Genomic DNA, 22,366 nt, shown 5'->3' with positions numbered 1-22,366 from the left:
ATCCTGCCTCCCCAGAGTGACTTTGAAGACTTGACAGGACCTTCATCCCACATCTTTGATTTCCCCTAACTTCTAGAATGGCTTCGTAGATTCTTGTTGAATGATTGAAGAGTTCTTCAGTTTGGACGTTTATCTTTAGAGGAGATTGTCAGACTACCCAACGCTCCAGATATTTCTACCAAAGACTAAGACTCACTGGTCTACAAATTCCTATTGGCTCCTCACATGACACCTAAAATCTTATTTTACTATTACTCCCTTTCACAGAGACACTTTCTTTTCAGACACATTTTTGCACTTAAGGCAGGTGAAGTTTGGGGCCCAAGGAAAGCAGTGGAGCACCTGTCTTAACATGCCACCAAGCTATGAAGTTAGTGTTGGAGCTGGAACACTGCTCATTCCTTCCCCAGCTCATGTCTGCAACATGTGTGAAGATGCCATTCCGCCTGCTGGATTCTGTAGCCATGGAAACCACTCTTGCAGTCGGTGCTGAAGAGAGCATGACAAGCACACCAGCCCCGCAGGGTGGGCAAGGTATGAAAAGAGTAATACACCAAAAACTTTGAACTGTACAGTTTAAATGGGTAAACTGTGTGGTATATAAATTGTATCACAACAAAGCTTTTTTTTAACACAAGAACATGACAAAACTCATTGTAGAAGGTTGTCATGACAACAGAATTCTAATTTTTAACAACGAGGTTTTTCCGTAAATAATAGAACATGTCATTTAGTAAGAACTCAAAGCAGGTAATACTCTACAAAAACAAAACACCTGAAACCAGGGATTGGCTTATTACTTCTAAAGTAGATTTTAACAAGCCTGGGCCCCTATCTTAGCGCTTTACTTGCTGAAAAGTCTCTTTTTTTAAAACAATGCACTCCTTTTTAGGGAACCATGTCATCTTCACGGTGGAGGAAATCAATCCCCACTAGCTCTCTAGGGTCTTTTTGGCTGACTAGGGCCCCTCATTGCATTGTAACAAAAAGTATACCAGCAATTATTATTTTATTACAATTTTAAAAAAAAATCCTGGGGTAAAAAGAGGGAGCTAAAAGAATACAGTGCATCAAAATATCAACCACTGTTGTGTTTGGATATGACTAAGAAGGATTTTTTCAGGAAAGAAAGTCCTACCTAAGCTGACACAATACAACCATCTCCTTATATTCTTACCACCCTTTCGCTTTCCAAAGAGCCATCGGATCTATGTCCAAATTTTGTCCTCCATAAAGTCTAAATGAGCAGTTATTAACATAGACCAAAAAGAAAAACTTGGCAGTAAAAAGTGCAAGACAGGGTAAAGAAAAAGATGCATCCACCTGGCAGCTGAGATTCCTGGACACCAGCTTGTGCCTTGCTGACACAGGACAAGTCACTCATACGTTCAGAGCATCTGTCTCCACATTTGGAAAATAAAAGTTTGACCCAGATCATTCAAAAGAGCCTCTTTCTGATCTAACAGTCATTTCTTAGAAACAGCATTCAGATCTCCTAACTCCCAGTGCCTGGCTCTCACAAACCCAGTTCTGTGGAATTTAGAATATACAGGGTGACCATCAAGTCTGAAAACATAAGCAAAACAATAATAAGTGGCTTATCAATAAAATAACATGATAAAATTATAACCTACATCTCCAGACTTGACGACCACTGCATAACTATCAGCACAATCAATCTTCTTCCATCTTCCCTACAGCAGGACTTCAGGGCTATGTAACCAACAGTAAAAATAGGAGTGGGGGGTCTCTTGTAGGAGTAGCCACTCAGACCCAGGCATATCCAGCCATACCCATGTAGACACTTACCTTAGAGATGAGTATCACTTGGCTTGTGCCTGTATCCTGGAATGGCACTCCAGTACACCAAAAACTAAATCCTAGACATGTCACTCACAAAGGCCCCACAGCCAAAGATATTCCACAAAAACAAAATAACTGTAGTCTGAAAAGGAGCACAACCTGGGGACTAGAAAAATGGAGCCTCAGCAAAGCAAAGCAGTCTAAAAAGAAAAAAACTCTAACTATACATTATGACCTTTCCAACACTGCAGGTAGGAATGAAACGCTGCAAAGCTGAGGGCTCACTCGTGCAGCATCCACAGAGGGAGCTGAGCGCGTTCTTTTCAGCCTGTTAACCAACTACAGCTGGTTGGCGAAGCCCAGCCGGATCCACTCTATTTCACCAGGAGCTTCACCTGCAATGCAAAGGCCTGAAATAAATAATGCTAAACCTTTGATAAGCAATGGCTGTTTTCTGGTGCATCTAATACAGGGGTACTGAGTACACAACAGAGAAGAGTAAATGGGTACATGACTAAGGTCTCAGCTTAGATATCTTTTCTAAAAGGGAGCCCTTGCCTGACCCTTCCACCAGTCCCAGCTCCTGGTTCAGACCAGGCATCCCTCCTCCAGGCAGTCACAGCAGTCAGTACTCTTCAGTGACAATTTAGCTATCATTGAAATGACTTATTTGTTTATTCATCTCTCCTACTAGATTGTAGCTCCTCAAATAAAGAGCCTCTTTATGATCCTGGGCTCTCAGGGTCTAGTATCATGCCTGGCACAGGGAAATGGCTCGGTAAGTATCACATTAAGAAAGAAGGTACATGCACTTTATTTTCTCAGTGTCAAAGGGCTAAATAAATGCTTATTGAACTAAACTACACCAATTTGAGAACTGCATTGCTTAAAGAACAATACTTCCCATAACTTCTTTGGTGGGGCAGGATAATGGAGGAGATCACACAGGTAGTAAATGACAGAGTTGGGATGGAAACCCCTGGGAAAACAGCCCTGGGATCAGACCCCAGATGTTTCCATCCCAACTCTGTCATCTACTACCTGTGTGATCTACAGACCCACAGTCAAGTTATTGCATTTTTCTACGCCTGCATACCATCGTCTGTAGATAGGGGTCATCGTACCCATCTCCAGGAGTTGTGATGAAGGTCCAAGTGCCTGGCATGCTTAGCTCAGAAGGTGGAGCTTATGATTCACTCAGTACATGACTGCCATGATTATTAGCCCTTCTCTAGAAATAACCTACACGGTAAACTTTGCCCAGCCCCAGTAAGAGGTCACTCTTAGTTTTGATCAGAAGTCACTTAAAAACCTGGCCACAAATTTGCTTTTTTTTTTTTTTTTTAAGATTACCCTGGCTGAGGTCCCCTGTAACTTAAATATAAAGCAGAATTTTGTGTGTATATATACATATCTTCAGCTCAGATGTTCAGCTGTTTGATTACTGCTTCTCAATGTCCAGAGTTGACCTGGAAACACTACTATGAGTGGTATGTGTGTCAGGAAAGGGACACACTGAGGCATTTGGGGTTAGCAGCTGCTCTGTGGCTACAGCCTTAGCTTAAGTGTGGAATTAGAGAGAGAAGGCTTTTCTGAAAGGTCGTTTCAAGCCAGGGACAACAGGCATCAGAGGGACACAGCACATTTTGTGTCTCGACATTCTGGGTCTCCCTTTCTCCCTGCTCCCCTCGTACCCTTTCTCACCCAGTGCTGTCCTTTCGCTTGTTCTCTCTAGAGCATGGTCTCTTTCTTCATAAACTCTTTTTTTCAGTCAGTCTCAAAATAGGCTGGATGCTGTGGCTTATGCCTGTAATCCCAGCACTTTGGGAGGCCAACATGGGCAAATCACTTTTGACCACAGTTTGAGACCAGCCTGGCCAACATGGCAAAACCCCGTCTCTACTAAAAATACAAAAAAAAAAAAAAAAAATTAGCCGTGCATGGTGGCAGGTGCCTGTAGACCCAGCTGCTCAAGAGACTGATTTGCAGTGAGCCGAGATCACACCACTGCACTTCAGCCTGGGCAACAGAGCGAAACGCTGTCTTGAGAGGAAGAAAAAAACAGTCTCAGAATAGAATATCCATTCGACTGAAGGGTACTCAGCATTTCAAGAGCAGAGAAATCTGTTCCTTACCTTTTCTCCATCCCAAATAACTCCTTTCTTGAAAACAGCTTTATTGAAGTATAATTTGCATACCATAAAATCCACTCATTCTAAGTGTTCAATTCAAGCTTTTTAGTAAGTGTATAGAGTTGCGCAGCCATCCCACAATGCAATCGTAGAACATTTTCATCACCCCAAACACAGCCTCTGTGCCTATTTGTGGTCACTCCCCTTTCCCACCCAGGGAACCACTATTCTACTTCCTGTTTCTATAGATTTGCCTTTTCTGGACGTTTACTATTCATGGAATCTTACCGTATGTAGTTTTTTTGTCTGGGTGCTTTCATTTAGCATGGTGCTTTTGTTCATCCGTATTATAGCACTTACCGTTCCTTTTTGTTGCTGAATAGCGTTCTAGGATGTGAAGGTAGCCACTTGTTTATCCACTCACCAGCTGATAAATATTTGGATTGTTTCCAGCGTTTTGGGGGGATGAGGTTGTTTCCAGTTTCCGTCTGAAATCACTCTCAATTGTTTTTCATTGTTCTACTCTATCCACCCCATCCGTATCATTTCTCCCCAGAATCCCTTCTATCCAACAGGAGAGGTTCAGATATTAGGCACCTCCCCAAAATAAATAAAAATCAGAAAACCTGACAAATGTTCACAACACCTACAACTGAATTCTATATTTTAAGTGAATATGCTATAAACAAAGATTACATAACTTCCACTTATAATGCAAATAAAAACTTCTGTTTGCTAATTACATTGATCCTTTATGTGGAAATAATTTTAAAATGAAGGAAATATAGATACAAGCCACATATAACAACCAACAAATACTCAGATGTACAAGTGCTAATATTCAAAGTAAAATGTGAAACTTGGGTAGTATGGTCTAAACCTTTATGTGCCCTCCAAAATCACATGTTGAAATTTTCAGGCCAAAAGTGATGATATCAGGAGGTGGGACCCTTAGCAGGTGATTAGGTCATAAGGACAGAACACTCATTAATGAGATTAGTGTGCCCTTATTAAAAAAAACCCAAGAGAACACCACCCCTCCATCCCTTCTACCCTGTAAGGACACAAGGAAAACATGGCCATCTATGAACCAGGAAATAGGTCCTCACCGACACCAAATCTGCCAGTGCATTGATCTTGGACTTTCCAGGCTCCAGAACTGTGAGAAATAAGTTTCTGTTGTTTAAGCCACCCAGTTGATAGGATTTTGTTATGGCACTATGAATGTACTAAGACAAACGGAGTAATGAGGATTGCCAAGAGAATTCCTTCTTGCTACAAGCTCATAATCTCACTTTGATTATTGTGGTTAATGATAATCCAGGAAGAAAACTTATTTGTAATTCTCAAATCATTCAGAAAATTATAATACATATGTACATATGTGTTTGTATGTATATTTATACGTGTATATACAAAAAGAGAGGGAAAAAAGCAAATGTGGCAAAATATTAATAACTGGTAAACCTGGGCTGGGTGCAGTGGCTCATGCCTGTAATCCCAGCACTTTGGGAGTCTGAGGCAGGTGGATCACCCAAGGTCATGAGTTCAAGACCAGCCTGGCCAACATGGTGAAACCCTGTTTCTACTAAAAATACAAAAAGAAAATTAGCCAGGCGCAGCAATGCACACTTCTAGTCCCAGGTACTAGGGAGGCTGAGGCGGGAGGATTACTTGAACCCAGGAGGTGAAGTCAGCAGTGAGCCAAGATTGCACTACCGCACTCCAGCCTCAGCGACAAAGTGAGACTGTCTCAATAAATAATAAAGAATTGGTGAGCCCAGATGAAGTATACAGGGCAATGCTTTGTGCTATTCTTGCATTTTTTTCTATACATTTGCAATTATTATTATTTTTTTTGAGACAGACTCTCTGTCGCCCAGGCTGGAATGTGGTGGGACCATCTCGGCTCACTGCAACCTCTGCCTCCCAGGTTCAAGTGATTCTTCCGCCTCAGCCTATCGAGTAGCTGAGACTACAGGAGCATGCCACCGCACCTGACTAATTTTTGTATTTTTTAGTAGAGATGGAATTTCAGTATGTTGGCCAGGCTGGTCCCCTGACCTCAGATGATCCACCCTCCTTGGCCTCCCAAAAAGCTGGGATTACAGGTGTGAGCCACTGCACCCAGCAGCAATTATTTTTAAATAAAAAGTTAAATTTTCCCCAAAAGACTGGAGAAGTTCATTCTCCTTCTCCAAACACTTTGTCTCTAGCTGGAGCACCAGGAGGTGCTTCCCTGAGTCAGTGCCAATAGATGTGGGAAGTACCACAGGACAGTCTTTAGTTTCCCTCAATTGTCTGTTAAGAATCAAATTTCCATGGTATTAACGGTGGCTTGAACTCATTTAGCTTTTTGTCTTATACAGCTTCAAGAGCCTTGAATATCATAAGCTTGTATATATAAGCCACAGTGTGAAGTAGTATATTTGTTTCTTGGTTCTAAACGAATCTCTTCCACATATACCAAGTGGAACTACCTTCCTTGTAGCCTATAATCTGCAAAATGTTACTCTGCTCCCTCCCCCATTTCCTTCCCCATAAGATGGAGCGGACCTCTTCATACCCAAAAGTGATGCTGTTGAGACTTAAGGATATTTCATCCTTAAGTTGTTACCGGGAGTTACTGTGCCTTGCTGGCATAAGGTGCTGCTCCAATTTACTGTTCCATAGGAACAACTGCTTTCCAGAGATAAAAGGAAGGAAAGCGAAAGGAAACAGAAATGGAAACAAAGAAACCCAACACCGCTGACCGCCGTCCCAGTAGTTATATTGATCAGTACTTATTTATTGAGTTCTACAACACTGAGGCAATTTTAAAATGTCAGACTCTTCCTTACTTGCGAAAAACTGGTGAAAGCATAGTACCAGAACCCAGAGATCCAAATGCAGCAGGATACTCTCCTCTATATCATGTTTTAGCCTTTCTGTCTAGCCACATTCAATGTAGCATGTATCTTCAAATCAACCCCATAAACCCCATTCTCTGAACATTTCAAGCTCCTCTAATCCCCCCAGAGTACCTATTGCCTATTTTTAAATTTCAGGACTAGTTCCACCAACTCATCTTATCTGAGAACTTTTTATTTCGAAAGACAGTATCACTCTGTCACTCAGGTTGGAGTGCAGCAGCACAATGATAGCTCACTGCAATCTCGAACTCCTGGGCTTAAGCAACCCTCCCACCTCAGTTTTCTGAGTAGCTAGGACTACAAGTGTACGCCATCATGCCTGGCTTTGTTTGTTTGGTTTGGTTTGGTTGGGTAGAGGTGGGGGCAGGGGGTCTCACTTTGTTGCCCAGGCTGGTCTTGAACTTCTGGCCTTAAGCAATCCTCCCACCTCCACCTCCTCAAATTCTAGGATTATAGGCATGAGTCAGCGTGACCAGCCCAAATTTTTTTTCCCAACTTTAAAATATAATTTAAATATATATATATATCTTACATGCCTTCCACATAGAAATTGTTGATTTTTCTTTCATTTCTCTTGTCTTGGTAAATCCTCTAGGAATGCTCTCTGAAAAGCAGCTTAATTCATCATTCAGTTGCCTTCATCACCATCACTTGTTGAAGTCTTTTTAGGATGTAAAGCAGTTCTAATTTGGAGATCTAAAATTACCTCTAAAAACTCACAATAGACTAAACTTAGAGACATCCATAATTAGATTTTTTTTAAAATAGGACTTCTTTCCAACTTTTTTTCATTATCCAGCTGTGTTTGATCTCAGTCAGCTGTCGATGGGACTGAGGTGGTTGCAAGAGCTGGGGAAAAGAAGAGGAAGCTTATCTCTGCAGTGTGAGTGGGGAAAGCATTAATTCTCAGTGCTTCTCAAAGTGTGGTCTCCCAACCTGCAGCATCAAAGTCTCGTGGGAACTTGTTAGAAATAATTTCTTGGGCCCTCTCTAGACTCACTGAAGCAGGTCATCAGGTGAAGTTCAAAGAACTTGGTTCAGATGAAGTGTTCACTAAATCACAGACTGCAATCAAGATTTTAGGAAAAGCTGGTTCAAAATAATTGCCTTGACCGGCTCTAGTGACCCCCAGGAACATAACGCCACTTACATGTATGTTTTCTTCATTCATCATTTATGGGTATATTTGTATTACTCCACAGGGCTGACGATTTGGTATTAGACTTGCTAATGAGCAGCAGCCATGTGCTCCTGCTGCCTGACAGTCAGTACTGTCACAAGTATATCCTACACAGCAGAGAAGAGCTTAACAGCCAGCCTCCTTCCACATTCTGCTCTCAGGAATTAAGCAAGGGGAGGATCCAGAAGTGTCATTTGACACTGACGACAGAATACTTATTTCCTATGCAAAAGGGCCCAGGAAGAAAGACAAACCTAAATAAGAAGCTAACTTCTGTAAGGAGAAACTGGATGGAAAGGGTGATGCTGGCTGCTGCCTTTGCAGACTCTAACTCCAGCAGCATGAACACGTCCTTTGCTCACCTCCACTTTGCCGGAGGGTACCTGCCCTCTGATTCCCAGGACTGGAGAACTATCATCCCAGCTGTCTTGGTGGCCATCTGCCTGGTGGGCTTCGTGGGAAACCTGTGTGTGATTGGCATCCTCCTTCACAATGCTTGGAAGGGAAAGCCAACCATGATCCACTCCTTAATTCTGAATCTCAGCCTGGCTGATCTCTCCCTCCTGCTGTTTTCTGCACCTGTCCGAGCTACAGCATACTCCAAAAGTGTTTGGGATCTAGGCTGGTTTGTCTGCAAGTCCTCTGACTGGTTCATCCACACATGCATGGCAGCCAAGAGCCTGACAATCGTTGTGGCGGCCAAAGTATGCTTCATGTATGCAAGTGACCCAGCCAAGCAAGTGAGTATCCAGAACTGCACCATCTGGGCAGTGCTAGTGGCCATCTGGACCGTGGCTAGCCTGTTACCCCTGCCGGAATGGTTCTTTAGCACCACCAGGCATCATGCAGGTGTGGAGATGTGCCTCGTGGATGTACCAGCTGTGGCCAAAGAGTTTATGTCGATGTTTGGTAAGCTCTACCCACTCCTGGCATTTGGCCTTCCATTACTTTTTGCCAGCTTTTATTTCTGGAGAGCTTATGGCCAATGTAAAAAACGAGGAACTAAGACTCAAAATCTTAGAAACCAGATACGTTCAAAGCAGGTCACAGTGATGCTGCTGAGCATTACCATCACCTCTGCTCTCCTGTGGCTCCCTGAGTGGGTAGCTTGGCTATGGGTATGGCATCTGAAGGCTGCAGGTCCGGCCCCACCACAAGGTTTCATAGCCCTGTCTCAAGTCCTGTTGTTTTCCATCTCATCAGCAAATCCTCTCATTTTTCTTGTGATGTCGGAGGAGTTCAGAGAAGGCTTGAAAGGCTTATGGAAATGGATGATAACCAAAAAATCTCCAACTGTCTCAGAGTATCCGGAAACACCAGCTGGCAACTCAGAGAGCCTTCCTGACAAGGTTCCATCTCCAGAGTCCCCAGCATCCACACCAGAAAAAGAGAAACCCAGCTCTCCCTCCTCTGGCAAAGGGAAAACTGAGAAGGCAGAGATTCCCATCCTTCCTGATGTAGAGCAGTTTTGGCATGAGAGGGACACAGTCCCTTCTGTACAGGACAATGACCCGATCCCCTGGGAACATGAAGATCAAGAGACAGGGGAATGTGTTAAATAGATTTAAGTTTCAGAGCAAAACAAATTGTGATTATTGTATTTACTTGTACTGCTGCTTATCAGTATTAATGACTTTACAAACTGATAAAATTATTACCATTAGGAATTACAAAAATACTTCACAATCTACTTTCCAAATGTGTAATGTGGGTAAGTAGAGAACCATGTTAGCAGTAAGAATTGTTTCAGAGTTAGAACCCGGGTTCCCACAGAATTTAAGTAGTACTGTGTAAAGATGCTGCTGTCAACGTGATTAGATAGTGCAGCTATTCTGTCACTCGTTCACAATGATTCTACTAGGTACCCCTTAGGACCAGCCCTGTAGTGGACTGGCTGGAGCCTGCAGTAGAGGTTCCCTCTGTCAAAGGCTGAGCCCCTTTACCTTCAGTTTCATCTTGAACCTACTGGTCCTAATTTCACCTGCCGAATTGTGTTTCACATAACCAAAGCTCAAAATCTACTTTCACTTGAGATTTTTAACACATTAATGATAAATTTTAATGAGTCATCTTCATTTGTTTAATAAATGTTAATTTACTTGATGAAAGTCCATATAATGTACATGATGGGTCAAAGAAAATGAAACAGCACCTTATTCCAATTCTGGACTAATTTCAAGCCATGGCTGGTTTTGGCTAAGTTTAAATAAATTCAAACGTAAATGAAAGTCTGCTTCAATGAACTTTTTAAAGCTACCTGAATGAGTCTTCAGTTTCGAAGTCTGAGAATTTTAGCAGCTTTCCAATGACATTCAATAGTCTGATGTGGAGAAAAAAAAAAGTACTTAAAAAATGCTCTCTTCACTTTCAAAATGTGAGAAACAGTTATTCTTCCCTAAGCAGAAATTTGTGCCTCCTAATATCTCCTTTCTCACAAGATAAACCATGGTTAATGATACAGGTATTAGTTACTCCTCAAATATAAATAGAAGATGGAGATGGTGATCTTTCTTGTTAACAGTACTAAACTTACCCATAACATTGAACTTGAACCCTACTCAACTTTTAAAATATCATAGGATTTCTAAGTTATAAAAATAATTGAGCAACCTGGGAAAAAAGATTAATATCAAAAAGAGAAAATTCAACAAACAGACAGAATTTGGTTAAGAATACAAAATAAAAAGCATAAGGGCAATGGAAAAAGAAAAGCAGTAAAATTTTATACCCAGACATATGGTAAAATTTGAGCAATAGGCAATAACCATTCATTTTATAGCAAGGTAAAACATATCCAATAAAACATGATTATGATACATTTCTTCCCTTTTTAAGTATAATGACATTCATCCATGATTCTTGATTACTTTGTTATGGAACTCTGGAGTATTTTCACTGAAAGGTTACCTAAGAATAGAAATGCCTTCAGGGCAAACCAAGCAATGGAGAATCTGAAATATAAAGAATATATTATGGAAAAAAAAGATTTTCTTTTTTATGTTGTCTATGGGTTTCCAGATTCTCTGCTTTTTCTTAAGTGGTCGTAGTTTGCTTTTTGACACAGGAGGTAGGGATATATTCTTTTTACTTCCTTTATTATAAATTTTATTTGAAGCTCATGGATTTAAATAAAGCAAAATTTAACCCAAGAATCCAAAATATTGTTTTGTGATATGGTAGTTATAAAAAAGATTATCCTTGTCTCTGATTATTTGAATTAATAATTTTTATGTTCATTATATGTCATAAATGTAGGATGTAAGCTTCCAGGGTTTGACACTTTAACTTGTAAAGAAATAAAAATAATTATGTTTTACTTCAGACAGTTTTTGGAGATTTAAAGCTGTCTTTGTCTTGAATTATTTCAAAATCATATTAGGAACAATGGAGCTTTATGGGACTGTTTGATGTTAACACAGGGCAAACTGATTTTCAGAGTTTGCTAGCAGGCACCAAATCAAGATGCAGACACTGGAACAAAGTGCAATTACAATAAACCTCATTAAGAAACTGATACACAAAGTCCTGACTTGATCCCTTAAAAAATCTGCTAAGAGAAGTTTGATTTGCACCTTATCTGATCAAATCCAGATACTCTAAGACAAAAGCAGTAAATTGGAACAGATTATCACCAGTTTTCTTCTCACTTCTCTACTTTCAAAAACAATGTAGTAAGTGGGCAAACAATACTATGTGGAATTCAGAATAACAAAATTAAAGCATTCTCGAAACTTTACCTTCCCAGACAGTCATATTTCTACATACTACATAATTGCTGTGCTCCTTTTGGCAAGCACTTCAATTTCATTCCTCACAGTACTTAAAAATCACTCAATGAACTTATAAAAATGAACTTCAAAGAGAAAAAAGGAAACCAAAGGTGGCCAGGTGTGGTGGTTGACACCTGTAATCCTAGCACTTTGGGTGGCTGAGGTGGGAGAATGGCTTGAGGCCAGGAGTTTGAGGCCAACCTAGGCAAAAGAATGAAACAATTTCTAAAAAAAAATTACTAAAAAAAGAAAGGTGGAGGGGGAGACATGGTAATGCATGCCTGCAGTCTCAGCTACTCAGAAGGATCACTGAACCCAGGAGTTACAGTGAGCGTTGACGGTGTCACTGCACTCCAGCCTATGAGACAGAGTGGGAGCCTTTGTACAAATAAAATGAAAAAACATATCCTGTGTATCAACTTTATAGCTGGAGACCTTAGTCTGATCAATGCCAGGTTCCTACATACATAATTTCTGTGACACTTAATAGATTTAAGCTAAGAACTATATAACACGGATGTGAATGTGTGTCTGTGACTGTATACAAACAACATATAAATAAAGAACTGTTGGTATTCCTTCTTTCTAGGATTTGTTACAATTATAGTAGGTATGACATAATGAAAAATAAATTATTCTATTAACATATATATTTTCTTAAACATTTTATTTATGTGGCACTCTGAAGCAGGCAACCTATGAAGAGATAAAATAAAAAGATTTTTTTTTAACTTGGGAGGTAAAGTTGATATATAAATTGGGAACTGAGTCATGCTGTGATGTACACGACATGTTGAAAGAATGCCAAAAAGGCGCAAACCATCATACATTAATACAAAAGACAAAAAAATAAAAAACCCAGCATTTTCTTGCTATAAGGCAATAAGGCACTGCTAAGAGACTGAGCACCAAAATGATTCTCTACAAACTCCTTCCTTTTTATACTGCAAATAATGCATTATTACATTCAAACCTTTAAAAACTATTTAAAGTCAATTTACTTTGTGCAAAATTCTATTTGCTGCTTCTTTTAAAAACAGGTTAAAATAAGCTCTTAAAAATTAAGTAACAATAATCATATACAGTAGATATATAAAAAGGGTTGGTTTATTGTAGTTCAAATACATAAACTGAACATTCAAACATCTTAAAATTAAACTTTAGCAACAAAAGTTTAACATTCAAACAGTATAGTTTACAAGAGACATCCAGAAAGGTAATTTGTTGTCTAATCCAGAATATTGATAAAGATCACTTACTGGTGAATAAAATATGTTTAACCAGTGGTTCTATTCTGGCCAACATGTTAGTTATGACCATGGTTCCATACCTGAGAAGAAATTACTACATTAATCTTCTCTTAGGCTAAACAACAAGACTTGGTCTATAATTCAGAGGGGATAATCAAAGCACGTAAGTGAACAAATAAAACTAATCTGTTCTTTAGAGACAAAGGTAAAAGTATTGTCCATTATAATAATCGTAGCCTCTGGAAGAATTCGATTTTCAGTGTTTTCTCTTTTACCCGCTTTAAAAAAAAAAATCAAAACAAAACAAACCCCAACTCAGGTTTTCTTGGAGTCTGTGGTATTTGCATCTGGCAAGTTCAAGCCACAAATGCTCTCACTTCTTGCATGTATTAACACTGCTAGAAAGAACGCCACCAAGTCACTGACTTCCACACCTCATAAAAGGATGAATTTTAGCTTCGAGATTTTAAGATTTACTAGAGACAGCCTATATTTGAGTATGTATGTCAGTCATGCCACACAAAGAAAAGCATAAATATTTCCAAAGTGTTCTGTTCAGAAACTGTTCACAAATGCTTCTTCTTCTGTTTGTCAGATGGTTTTGCAATAGGTTGACTAATGCACATATATGTAAAAACCTGAAAACTGGCTCATGCAAGCGTTTTGAATGGATACCCCTGTGGAAGAGTATTTAGAATTATTTTGTTGATCGTCGCGTGGGCTCTGATGCTGTAGGAGGTGGGGGTGGACCCCGGCGATCCAGGTCATCAACATATGCCACAATCAGTTTACGCCTCTCCTCTGGCACACAGTCCAGGACTAGATACCGTTTGTCATTCTGTAAAATTTTTTCTACATCTTTCAGGTGCTGATCAGATTCTTGGATTAGTTTTTTGGATCTGAAATAAGAAAAAGAAGTCCAAGAATTACTGACTGCTGTTCACAGGTCTTTCAGAAGTGAGCTGGAAATGTCCATCTAGTTCCTAATTGTGTTTCCATTATTTTTTTTTAAGAAAAATTTCACTGCAGTGGTCACCTTTGTAAGTCGCCTCAGCAAAGACTCCAAGGAGCGAAAGGGCCTCAGAAGCTGAATTACCCTCCCACCCCTAGTGGTGGTCCCTCCACATCAGGGCTGAGGGTGGGTGGGTAAATCTTGCCCGTGCTGTACCTGTTCTGTGGATGAACAGAGGACTTCAGTCTGCGGGGCTGCCAATCCCAGCATCTTTCACAAGCTTTCACTTTCACATCTTTCACTAAATTAACTATAAAAATGTAGAAAGAAGTCTTACTTCACATCTAATTTAAAAGCCCAAGCTGATGCAAAACATTAAGGATCCTGACCAAAAAATCCAAATGACAAAATATCTAAAAACCACACCCTCAGCACTATCTAGCCTCCCGTGCACATACCCTTCATTAAGATGTTTCAAATTTCTCTCTTAAAGAAGAAAAGCTGGAGTATGAAACAAAAATGGTTTCCAGATTACTGATTGGTAAGCAATACAAAATTGTCTTCCTGATGATAAATTATTAGTGAAGAACTACTGGATTTGCTACAGAGAAATCTTGTTTAAAGGCTCTCATTTCATAATTTACAATTTTTATTTAAATGTACCCAGCAAAATGCTTTCCTCTGAGGGAAAAAAAAATGTTTCTGCTGAGCTTAAATAGATGATTTCATGCTTTAGAATAATCTAATCACACTGAACAGTCTTCAGAGGAGGCAAAGATAATTGATAGTGAAAGATTATTTTAAAAGTTTCTCTATGAAATACAACCTTATATAGTTGAGGGTATTCCTAAAAAAAGCAGTGAAGTAAAAAAAAAAAAAAAAAGATATGTATTAAAAACTGGATGGGTGGGTAACACAAAATAAGAATTGACATCTGGGCCCTTTCTTTAAAAAAAAAAAGTATGGTAGATATGGGCTGTATTTGACTTTGGATAGAAGTTGGCATCTTCTTATCCCTAAAAATTAATAATGTCAACATGTGTGTGAATGCAAAGTATGCTCTGACCATTAGAGTAAAGACTAGTAAAGATAATGACTGCCAATATGAAACATTTCATTGCACACACCTGTATGTTATAAATTTGGTCTCTTTCAAAAGCGTCCTGAAGTCAGCTTTGGCTGTGATATACTTGTCTCTGATATATTCTTCAAACTCTCTTTGTTTTTTCTGTTAAAAAAAAAAAAATTATAGAAATAAAACCCAATTCCAAAATAAACATTATTTATTAAACAGTAATGTGCAAGTCACATAATAAAATTCAAATTCAAAAGAAAAAGGCAAAAGGGTACATTTTCTTCATATATAAAATTCATTAAATCACATCTGCAATGTTCATTTTTACAGCAAATAGAAAGAATGAGTAATCATAAATCAGTAGTGGCTAAAACTTGAGAATCTGCTGCACTACACTGCTGAGCATTTTACGGGGATCATCTGTTTTAATTTTCATAACAACCTCATGAGGTGGACACTTAAAAACAAGGATATTAATGATTAAGTGTTTACTTCCTACACACTGTATTTTTAACTTCAAGAACAAAAACAGTAATCTGCAGATATACAAACTGTAAGATAACACTCAGAACTTAACTTACACAGTACCGAGCATTTAGCTTTCTGGCAAGTCAAAAGTAATGAGATGAATAAACTCTTTGGACTTAAAAAAGACTTTATTATCAATTCTAAACAGTCAGAAAAGTTAGAAACTGAGACTGGGTCTACCACAATTTCCCAGTCATGTATATCTTCAAACATCTACAATTCAATAGACTTAGAAGGAGAATATTAGTTTTTATAATAGATGCCCAGACCTAGAGAAACCAACCAGCAAAGGGGAATGACAGAAAACAAATAAAAGGCCTAGAGATAAAATGGACTGCAGTAAACAACGCTTTTCTTGACATCATTCACTGTTTCAGACCTTGAAGCATATGAGAACTAGCGATCTTGTTACAGTATTCTGTCAGGCTTAAGAATCAAGTGCTCAGAATTTTTTTTTAATTAAAAAAAAATTTAAGAATTAAAAAAAATTAAATGAAAGTTGCCAGGATTTTTTTTAATTTTAAAAAAATCAAAAAAAGGAATCAAGTGCTTTGTCAGTTTGGTACCAACTGCCAGCTTGAATATGTCTGTCTAGCTGTACCTGACTAAAATAAAACTGCAGCTTCATTAAATCTCTAAGATCCCAAAATACAAGCTCACCCCAAGTACTACAATTTAAACTTTCTATTGTGCTCTCTTGCTAATTTATCATGCAAGAAACAAAACATGAACTTAAAATTCAGATTCACTTCCCATACACTTAAAAGTAATTCACTTAAAACAATCGACTTTATTTTGCTTAAGACAGTAGTGCTGTCAGGCACCCGATTAAGTATTTATAAATTGACAGTAAATCTCGACACAAAATCTTCTTACCCTGTCACTGGAGGAGAACTTAATACACCGAGGATCTTCCTTAATGATTTTTTTAACTTCTTTCCACGTGGATGTTAAGGTAATCTTTGAAAAGACATGTGAATAAAAAACATAAATACAACTCACTTTTACTTAGGGGGTCAAACTGCAGCACATATGGTACATAATATTACACACTGACCTGCGATCTCTTGTAATGCCCAAGCGTAACTGGACTAGTTAGGGACAGGGAAGCAGCGTTAATGCAATTTCTTTTTGTTGGCTTGCCACAAGAGTTATTTTCATGGCCATACTTTCAAGGTGGCCTAAGACAATCACCTGCAAACCCTGTATTTACATGGGCAAACATCGTAACTTCTGAAGAAACCATCACCAAAAAGAGAGCAGATAAAAAGGAACAAAACCGGGATAACAAAGCGTACAAACTGCCGAACAAGAGGCCACAGTACCAAATTGAAAACGGATCAAAAGAAATGTGCTAAATCTACTATCAGGAGGGATCATCGATCATTTTGAATTACTATAGGAGCAGTTATGAATGTGAAAACTGCAAAGAATAGGAATTTCTAAATAGTTAAGAATACCATATATTTTTTTAAATCAGAGAACTGTCACAAAATGAATTCCAGTAATGAATCTAAAGACCATGACACTAAAAATCATATCAATGCTTTGCTTTAAGAAATTACTAACAAAGATTCATTCAAATTAAAATGAGAAAAATAAGAGACTCTTACCGCAGAAGTTTCATCCAAAAGTTGCCTAAAGTGCTCCCTCTTTTTTTTGGTAAGTGCTTCAATGTGTTCATTAAAAAGCTTCTCTTTCTCCTCTCTTTCCAATAAAGATCCAGATTCCCAGCGGTGATCTTTTCGGAGAGTCCTACGAGTATCAGACCATGACACATCTGAAGAACGTACCTGAAGAGAGAAAATTATATGTTATCACCAAAGAGATTTATCTTAATGTCTATGTGCACTTCTATGTTCACTGCAACATTATTCACAATAGCCAAGATATGGAATCAACCTAAGTGTCTAACAATAGATAAATGGATAAAGAAAATGCAACAAATATACGTAATGGAGTACTACTCAGCCTTAAAAAAAAAAGAAGAAAATTCTATTCATTGATGGCATGGATGAACCAAGAGGACATTATAAGTGAAATAAGCCAAACACAGAAACACAAATAATGCATAGTCTCACATTTATGGAGTCTGAAAAAAGTTGAACTCATAGAAATAGAGTAGATGGTCACCAGAGTCTAGCGGGTAGGAGGCAGGACAAGGGAGAGAATGAGGAGTTACCGGTCAAAGATAATGAAGTTTCACACAGACAGCAGGAATAAGTTTTGAGATCTACTGCACAGCAGGGTAACTAAAGTCAATAATGTATTCTAGATTCAAAATAACTGGGAGTAAATTCCAAATGTCTCACCACAAAAAATTACAAGTTAACAAAGTGATGAATATGTTAAAGAGCTTTGGTTTAATCATTCCATATTACCTACCTATATCAAAACAGCAACTATACCCCGTAAGTGTATACAATTATGACTTCTTAATTAAAACAATTTTTAAAAATAATACAATATAATAGAAGGCATAGCAGGTCTGGCTGGCTCACCAACCAGCAAAAAGACACCCTTCATTACTGGTAATGGTATTAAAAGTTACTGCCAACATGAAGAAACACAGGAGACTAAAACGACAGAAAGGTAAGAGAAGAAAAACTATAAAAACATTTATTTAACCAACACTTACCAAACATCTAAATACAAGTCAGAAAAATACTGTGCTTCGCAATAAAATTAAAAAATAAGTAAGACGCTATCCCTTCCTTCAAAGAGATCACTTAAAAAAGAAGAAGAAAAAAAGAAGATTAAACAGGCCAGGTGTTGTGGGTCACGATGTAATCCCAGCATTTTGGGAGGCCTGAGGTCAGGAGTTTGAGACCAGCTTAGCCAACATGGCAAAACCCTGTTTCTACTAAAAATACAAAAATTAGCTGGGCTTGGTGGCACATGCCTGTAATCCCAGCTACTCAGGAGACTGAGGCAGGAGAAGTGCTTGAACCCATGAGGCAGAGCTTACAGTGAGCCAAGATGGTGCCACTGCACTCTAGCCTGGGTGACAGAGTAAGACTCCATCTCAAAAAAATAAAAAGGATAAACATGTTAGCAAATAACTGCAAAAACATGTAATAAGTGCTGCAGAGGTGTATGCTGAGCACAAGGGTGGTCTAAGGAATAGTGAGATCAAATCTGCCTAGATGGGTCAGGAGTAGCCTCACAGAGGAGATACTTGAGTGTACCCCTGAAGAATGAGAAAGTCTGTCACTGCAGGAGAACACTTCCAAATCATTTCACGTGGAGGGACTGCCGTGAGCAATGGAAGGATGGTATGGTTCATTAAGCATGTTCAGCAAGGCTGTAGCTCAAGGAGCAAGTGAAGAAAGCAAAGGTGTTAAGGAAATACGAAGGTAGAGTTAAGAAATGAACAATCTTTTATATTATGCTAAGGAGACTGAATGTGACCTGTAGGAAACTGCTGGGATTACAGAGAACCTTCATCCCCTGCAAGTAACCAGGAGAGTGACAAAGTTAAATTAGTTTTTTATGAAGAGTTCTGTGACTGTAATAGAACAGAAAAATTTGAGGAAGTGTTGGAGGTAGGGAGAGAAATTAGTAAACTGCTCTAATTGCCCAGGGTATAGAACAAGGTTATCCAACCCGTGGCCCACAGGCCACATGCAGCCCAGGATGGCTTTGAATATACTCCAACACAAATTCATAAATTTTCTTAAAATATTAAAAATATTATGAGATGCTTCTGTCTTTTTGTTTTTTTTTTAACTCATCAACTATCACTAATGTTAGTGTACTTTTTTCTTTTTGAGATGGAGTCTCTGTTGCCCAGGCTGGAGTGCAGTGGTACAATCTCAGCTCACTGCAGCCTCCGCCTCCCACGTTCGAGTGATGCTCCTGCCTCAGTCTCCCAAGTAGCTGGGACTAGAGGCACACACCATCATGCCGGCTAATTTTTGTATCTTAGTAGAGATGGGATTTCACCATGTTGGCCAGGTTAGTCTCGAACTCCTGACTTCAAGTGATCCGCCCACCTTGGCCTCCCAAAGTTCTAGGATTATAGTCATGAGCCACTGCGCCCGGCCATATTAGTGAACTTTATGTGTGGCCCAAGACAATTCTCCTCTTCCAATGTGGCCCAGGGAAGCCAAAAGATTGGACACGCCTGGGTAGAATAAGAAACAGATGCAAGGGAAGAAGTCAGAAGTGACAAGAGTAACAAGCTCCATTGAAAAAGAGAAAAGAAATAGCATAGGAGAGATGGTGACAACGCAAAGCCACCCCCAACTCCAAAAAATACGTACTAGCAAGCAGGACAGTAGTCTGAGGGCATTCACTGTAGGGATAGAAAGCCCTACATACCTCAACAACTCTGAGGGGTAAGGAAGAAAGATTTTCAACAAAGTTTCAGGGTATTTCCTGGGGTCAGTTATATCTCCAGTCCTATATCGCATAGCATCTACAAGTATATAACTGATCATCACAATGATGGCCCTAAATCACCAACAAGAAGATGAAATTATGTTCAGCACATTTTGTTCATCACTATAGCAGTTAAATGTGTAATAGTTTAGGGTGACTTTCATCAAGAACAATAAATAATAAAGTTATGAGACTAAATGATTATGACTCTCCATATATGCAAAATGCCTAACTTCTGAAATTGTTAAGTAACTAGGGTTTTTTCCTATACTAACAGTACTAATGTCAAGTATTCAATTTTTAAATGCTTTATAATTTAGCAAATTATCTCCCCTGGAATTTAAAGAACATTAAAATGTTCAGAACAGTAATAGAATACATTTCCAATATCCAGTACTTTAGAGAAAAAAAGTAAAAGATTAACATATACCATGTCAGACAGAAGAGCCTTGAAATTCTGGATAGCTTCTTCTCGTTTGTGCTGCTCTCTCTCTCGATCTATTTCTTTTGTTTGTTCTGAACGAGCCTTTTGAACCTCTCTTTCTCGTTCTCGAAGGCTTGCCTCAATGCGGGCTTGCCTTTCAAGTTCCTTTTCTTTTTCTGAGTCTAAATTCTGTAAAAGTAAAAATTACATTATCCTTCTTACCAACGCAAAATATGTTTTCAAGAATAGCTTGTAAAAAAATTCCAAATCCAGTTTTTGCCCAATAAACCTAAACACTGTGTACCTCTCATCTCCGAATCAACTAGGGACTCTTACGTTAAGAATACTAACAAGAAAAATTCCAAACCCCAAAAGAAGAATTCTCAATAACAACATATACCCGTAAACACAAGTAAGAATTTTATTATTCAATGAAAGCAATACAAGTAAACACAACAGTTACCTTGGCTATTTTTTCAATGTACTGTTTGAAAAGGTCTTCTCTCATTGATGAACTATCTACTGCTTTGTAACGTGGATCACTTTCTACTTTATCTTTTACTTTACTCCATCGAGACTGACTGTCCAAGTGATGATTAGATAATAGTTCAAAGAAATCCGATTTAATCTGTATTTTAAAACAGGTAGTGGGATAGGAAGGAAAATAATGTACCATGAGAAATTCATATCTAAATATTTACAACTAGAAAAAAAGTTCACTTACCTTAAATTTAAGAATAATAACTTTTAAAATGCACTCATTTAGAGTAGAATGAATCATGGAAAAAAAAGATCAGAAGTGCTCTTTTACTAGAAATGTAAACATCAATAAGCATACAGGCTTTCATCTAAAATTTGCCACATTCAAGATAAATCATATTTTATAAAGAAATTATTCAAATATAGAAAAAGGTTTTTTCAGATTGTTTAAAATTTTAGATCTCAGAACTGCCATGTATTCATAGGGAATATAAATTTACATCGAGCTGCATTTATTTTTAGCTAAGAGTCAGGTTTATGAGCTGACAATACTATCAACATGGTAAAAATTATTTAAAAAAACTAAATGGGTAAAAATTTTGGTCACTGAAATTATTAGGACATTTAGAAATCATTGCAAGTCATTACAAACTTACACTGTCAAATGTCTAAAATCAAAATAGGGTAAAAATTTGTATTTTGGTGAAAAAAAGGCAGTTGTACACCTCGATATGTGAGAAAATTATATAATTTCCACGTTCATAATCATTACTAAAAAACTGCATTCAAATCTTCTATACTTTTTAGCATTAAACATGTATGCCTTTACCATTCTAAAACTCAGTGTAAGTGTTTATCCAGTATTATACTCAACAACTGAAATACAAAGTTAGTAATATTATACCAAAGGTATTAAATATTATTCCTTCAGTATCAACATATACAACTACTTAAAACCCCTCTCCAAACCGTATTTATTTTATTTAAATAGGTGAGGAAAGGAGTAAATGAGATGGTTATCTTTATGTACATTTGAGGGCCGAATAGTTTTAAAATCCCACGTATACTACTTTGCAATCCTAACACAGAAGATACCCAAAAGGTCATTTCAACAAAGGACTCTGACCGCATTAAGAATCCCTCCCTTCCAGTAGGAATTGAATATGGTACCTTCCCACCTGATCAAGGGAATCAGGATTTAATGTGTGTACACAAAAATATATGAATCATTTCTTCTACCTAGTCTAACACTATCATTTCCCCCTACAACTTCATTTCTCCTACTGGAGGATTAAAAGTGAGGTTGAGGCCAGGTGTGGTAGCTCACACCTGTAATCCCATAATTTTGGGAGGCAAAGTTTCAAGGCGGGTAGATCACTTGAGGTCATGAGTTCGAGACCAGCCTGACCAACATGGTGATACACCATCTCTATCAAAAATACAAAAAATTAGCTGGGCGTGGTGGCAGTTGCCTGTA

The 22,366-nt window shown here is 38.4% G+C and overlaps 2 protein-coding genes across 11 annotated transcripts in view; one reads left to right on the top strand and one right to left on the bottom strand.

Annotated features, from left to right (window-relative positions):
- Positions 1-8,245: 8,245 nt before the first annotated feature.
- On the top strand, positions 8,246-11,312 carry GPR151 (G protein-coupled receptor 151). Its single transcript, XM_012457809.2, has one exon. It carries the CDS (start codon positions 8,252-8,254, stop codon positions 9,587-9,589), a length of 1,338 nt encoding a protein of 445 aa, XP_012313232.2. The 5' UTR covers positions 8,246-8,251; the 3' UTR covers positions 9,590-11,312.
- Positions 11,313-12,886: 1,574 nt separating this feature from the next.
- Positions 12,887-22,366, bottom strand: part of TCERG1 (transcription elongation regulator 1) — a 62,382-nt gene continuing 52,902 nt past the window's right edge. For 4 of the 10 annotated variants that reach the window (XR_001108277.3, XR_010338780.1, XR_010338781.1 and 1 more), the window contains 7 exons: positions 20,873-21,037; positions 20,416-20,598; positions 17,216-17,395; positions 16,479-16,562; positions 15,127-15,227; positions 14,216-14,309; positions 12,887-13,946 (listed from right to left, as the gene is read on the bottom strand). Coding sequence is in view for 6 of the 10 variants with exons in the window: in XM_012457903.3 (XP_012313326.2) it covers positions 13,745-13,946; positions 15,127-15,227; positions 16,479-16,562; positions 17,216-17,395; positions 20,416-20,598; positions 20,873-21,037 (915 nt within the window). In the remaining 4 variants the exon portion in view is untranslated. Of the gene's footprint in view, positions 13,947-14,210; positions 14,310-15,126; positions 15,228-16,478; positions 16,806-17,215; positions 17,396-20,415; positions 20,599-20,872; positions 21,038-22,366 lie in introns of those variants that run through there. The other 6 variants (XM_012457903.3, XM_012457988.2, XM_012458069.3 and 3 more) reach the window with 3 other exon arrangements.

This window comes from Aotus nancymaae, unplaced genomic scaffold (genome assembly GCF_030222135.1).
Source record: "Aotus nancymaae isolate 86718 unplaced genomic scaffold, 86718_ANA_hifiasm-v0.15.2.pri h1tg000064l_1, whole genome shotgun sequence".
In the NCBI taxonomy this organism is placed as follows: Eukaryota; Metazoa; Chordata; class Mammalia; order Primates; family Aotidae; genus Aotus; species Aotus nancymaae.
Note: the sequence above shows the minus strand (reverse complement) of the source record. Positions and strands in the feature narration are given on the sequence as shown.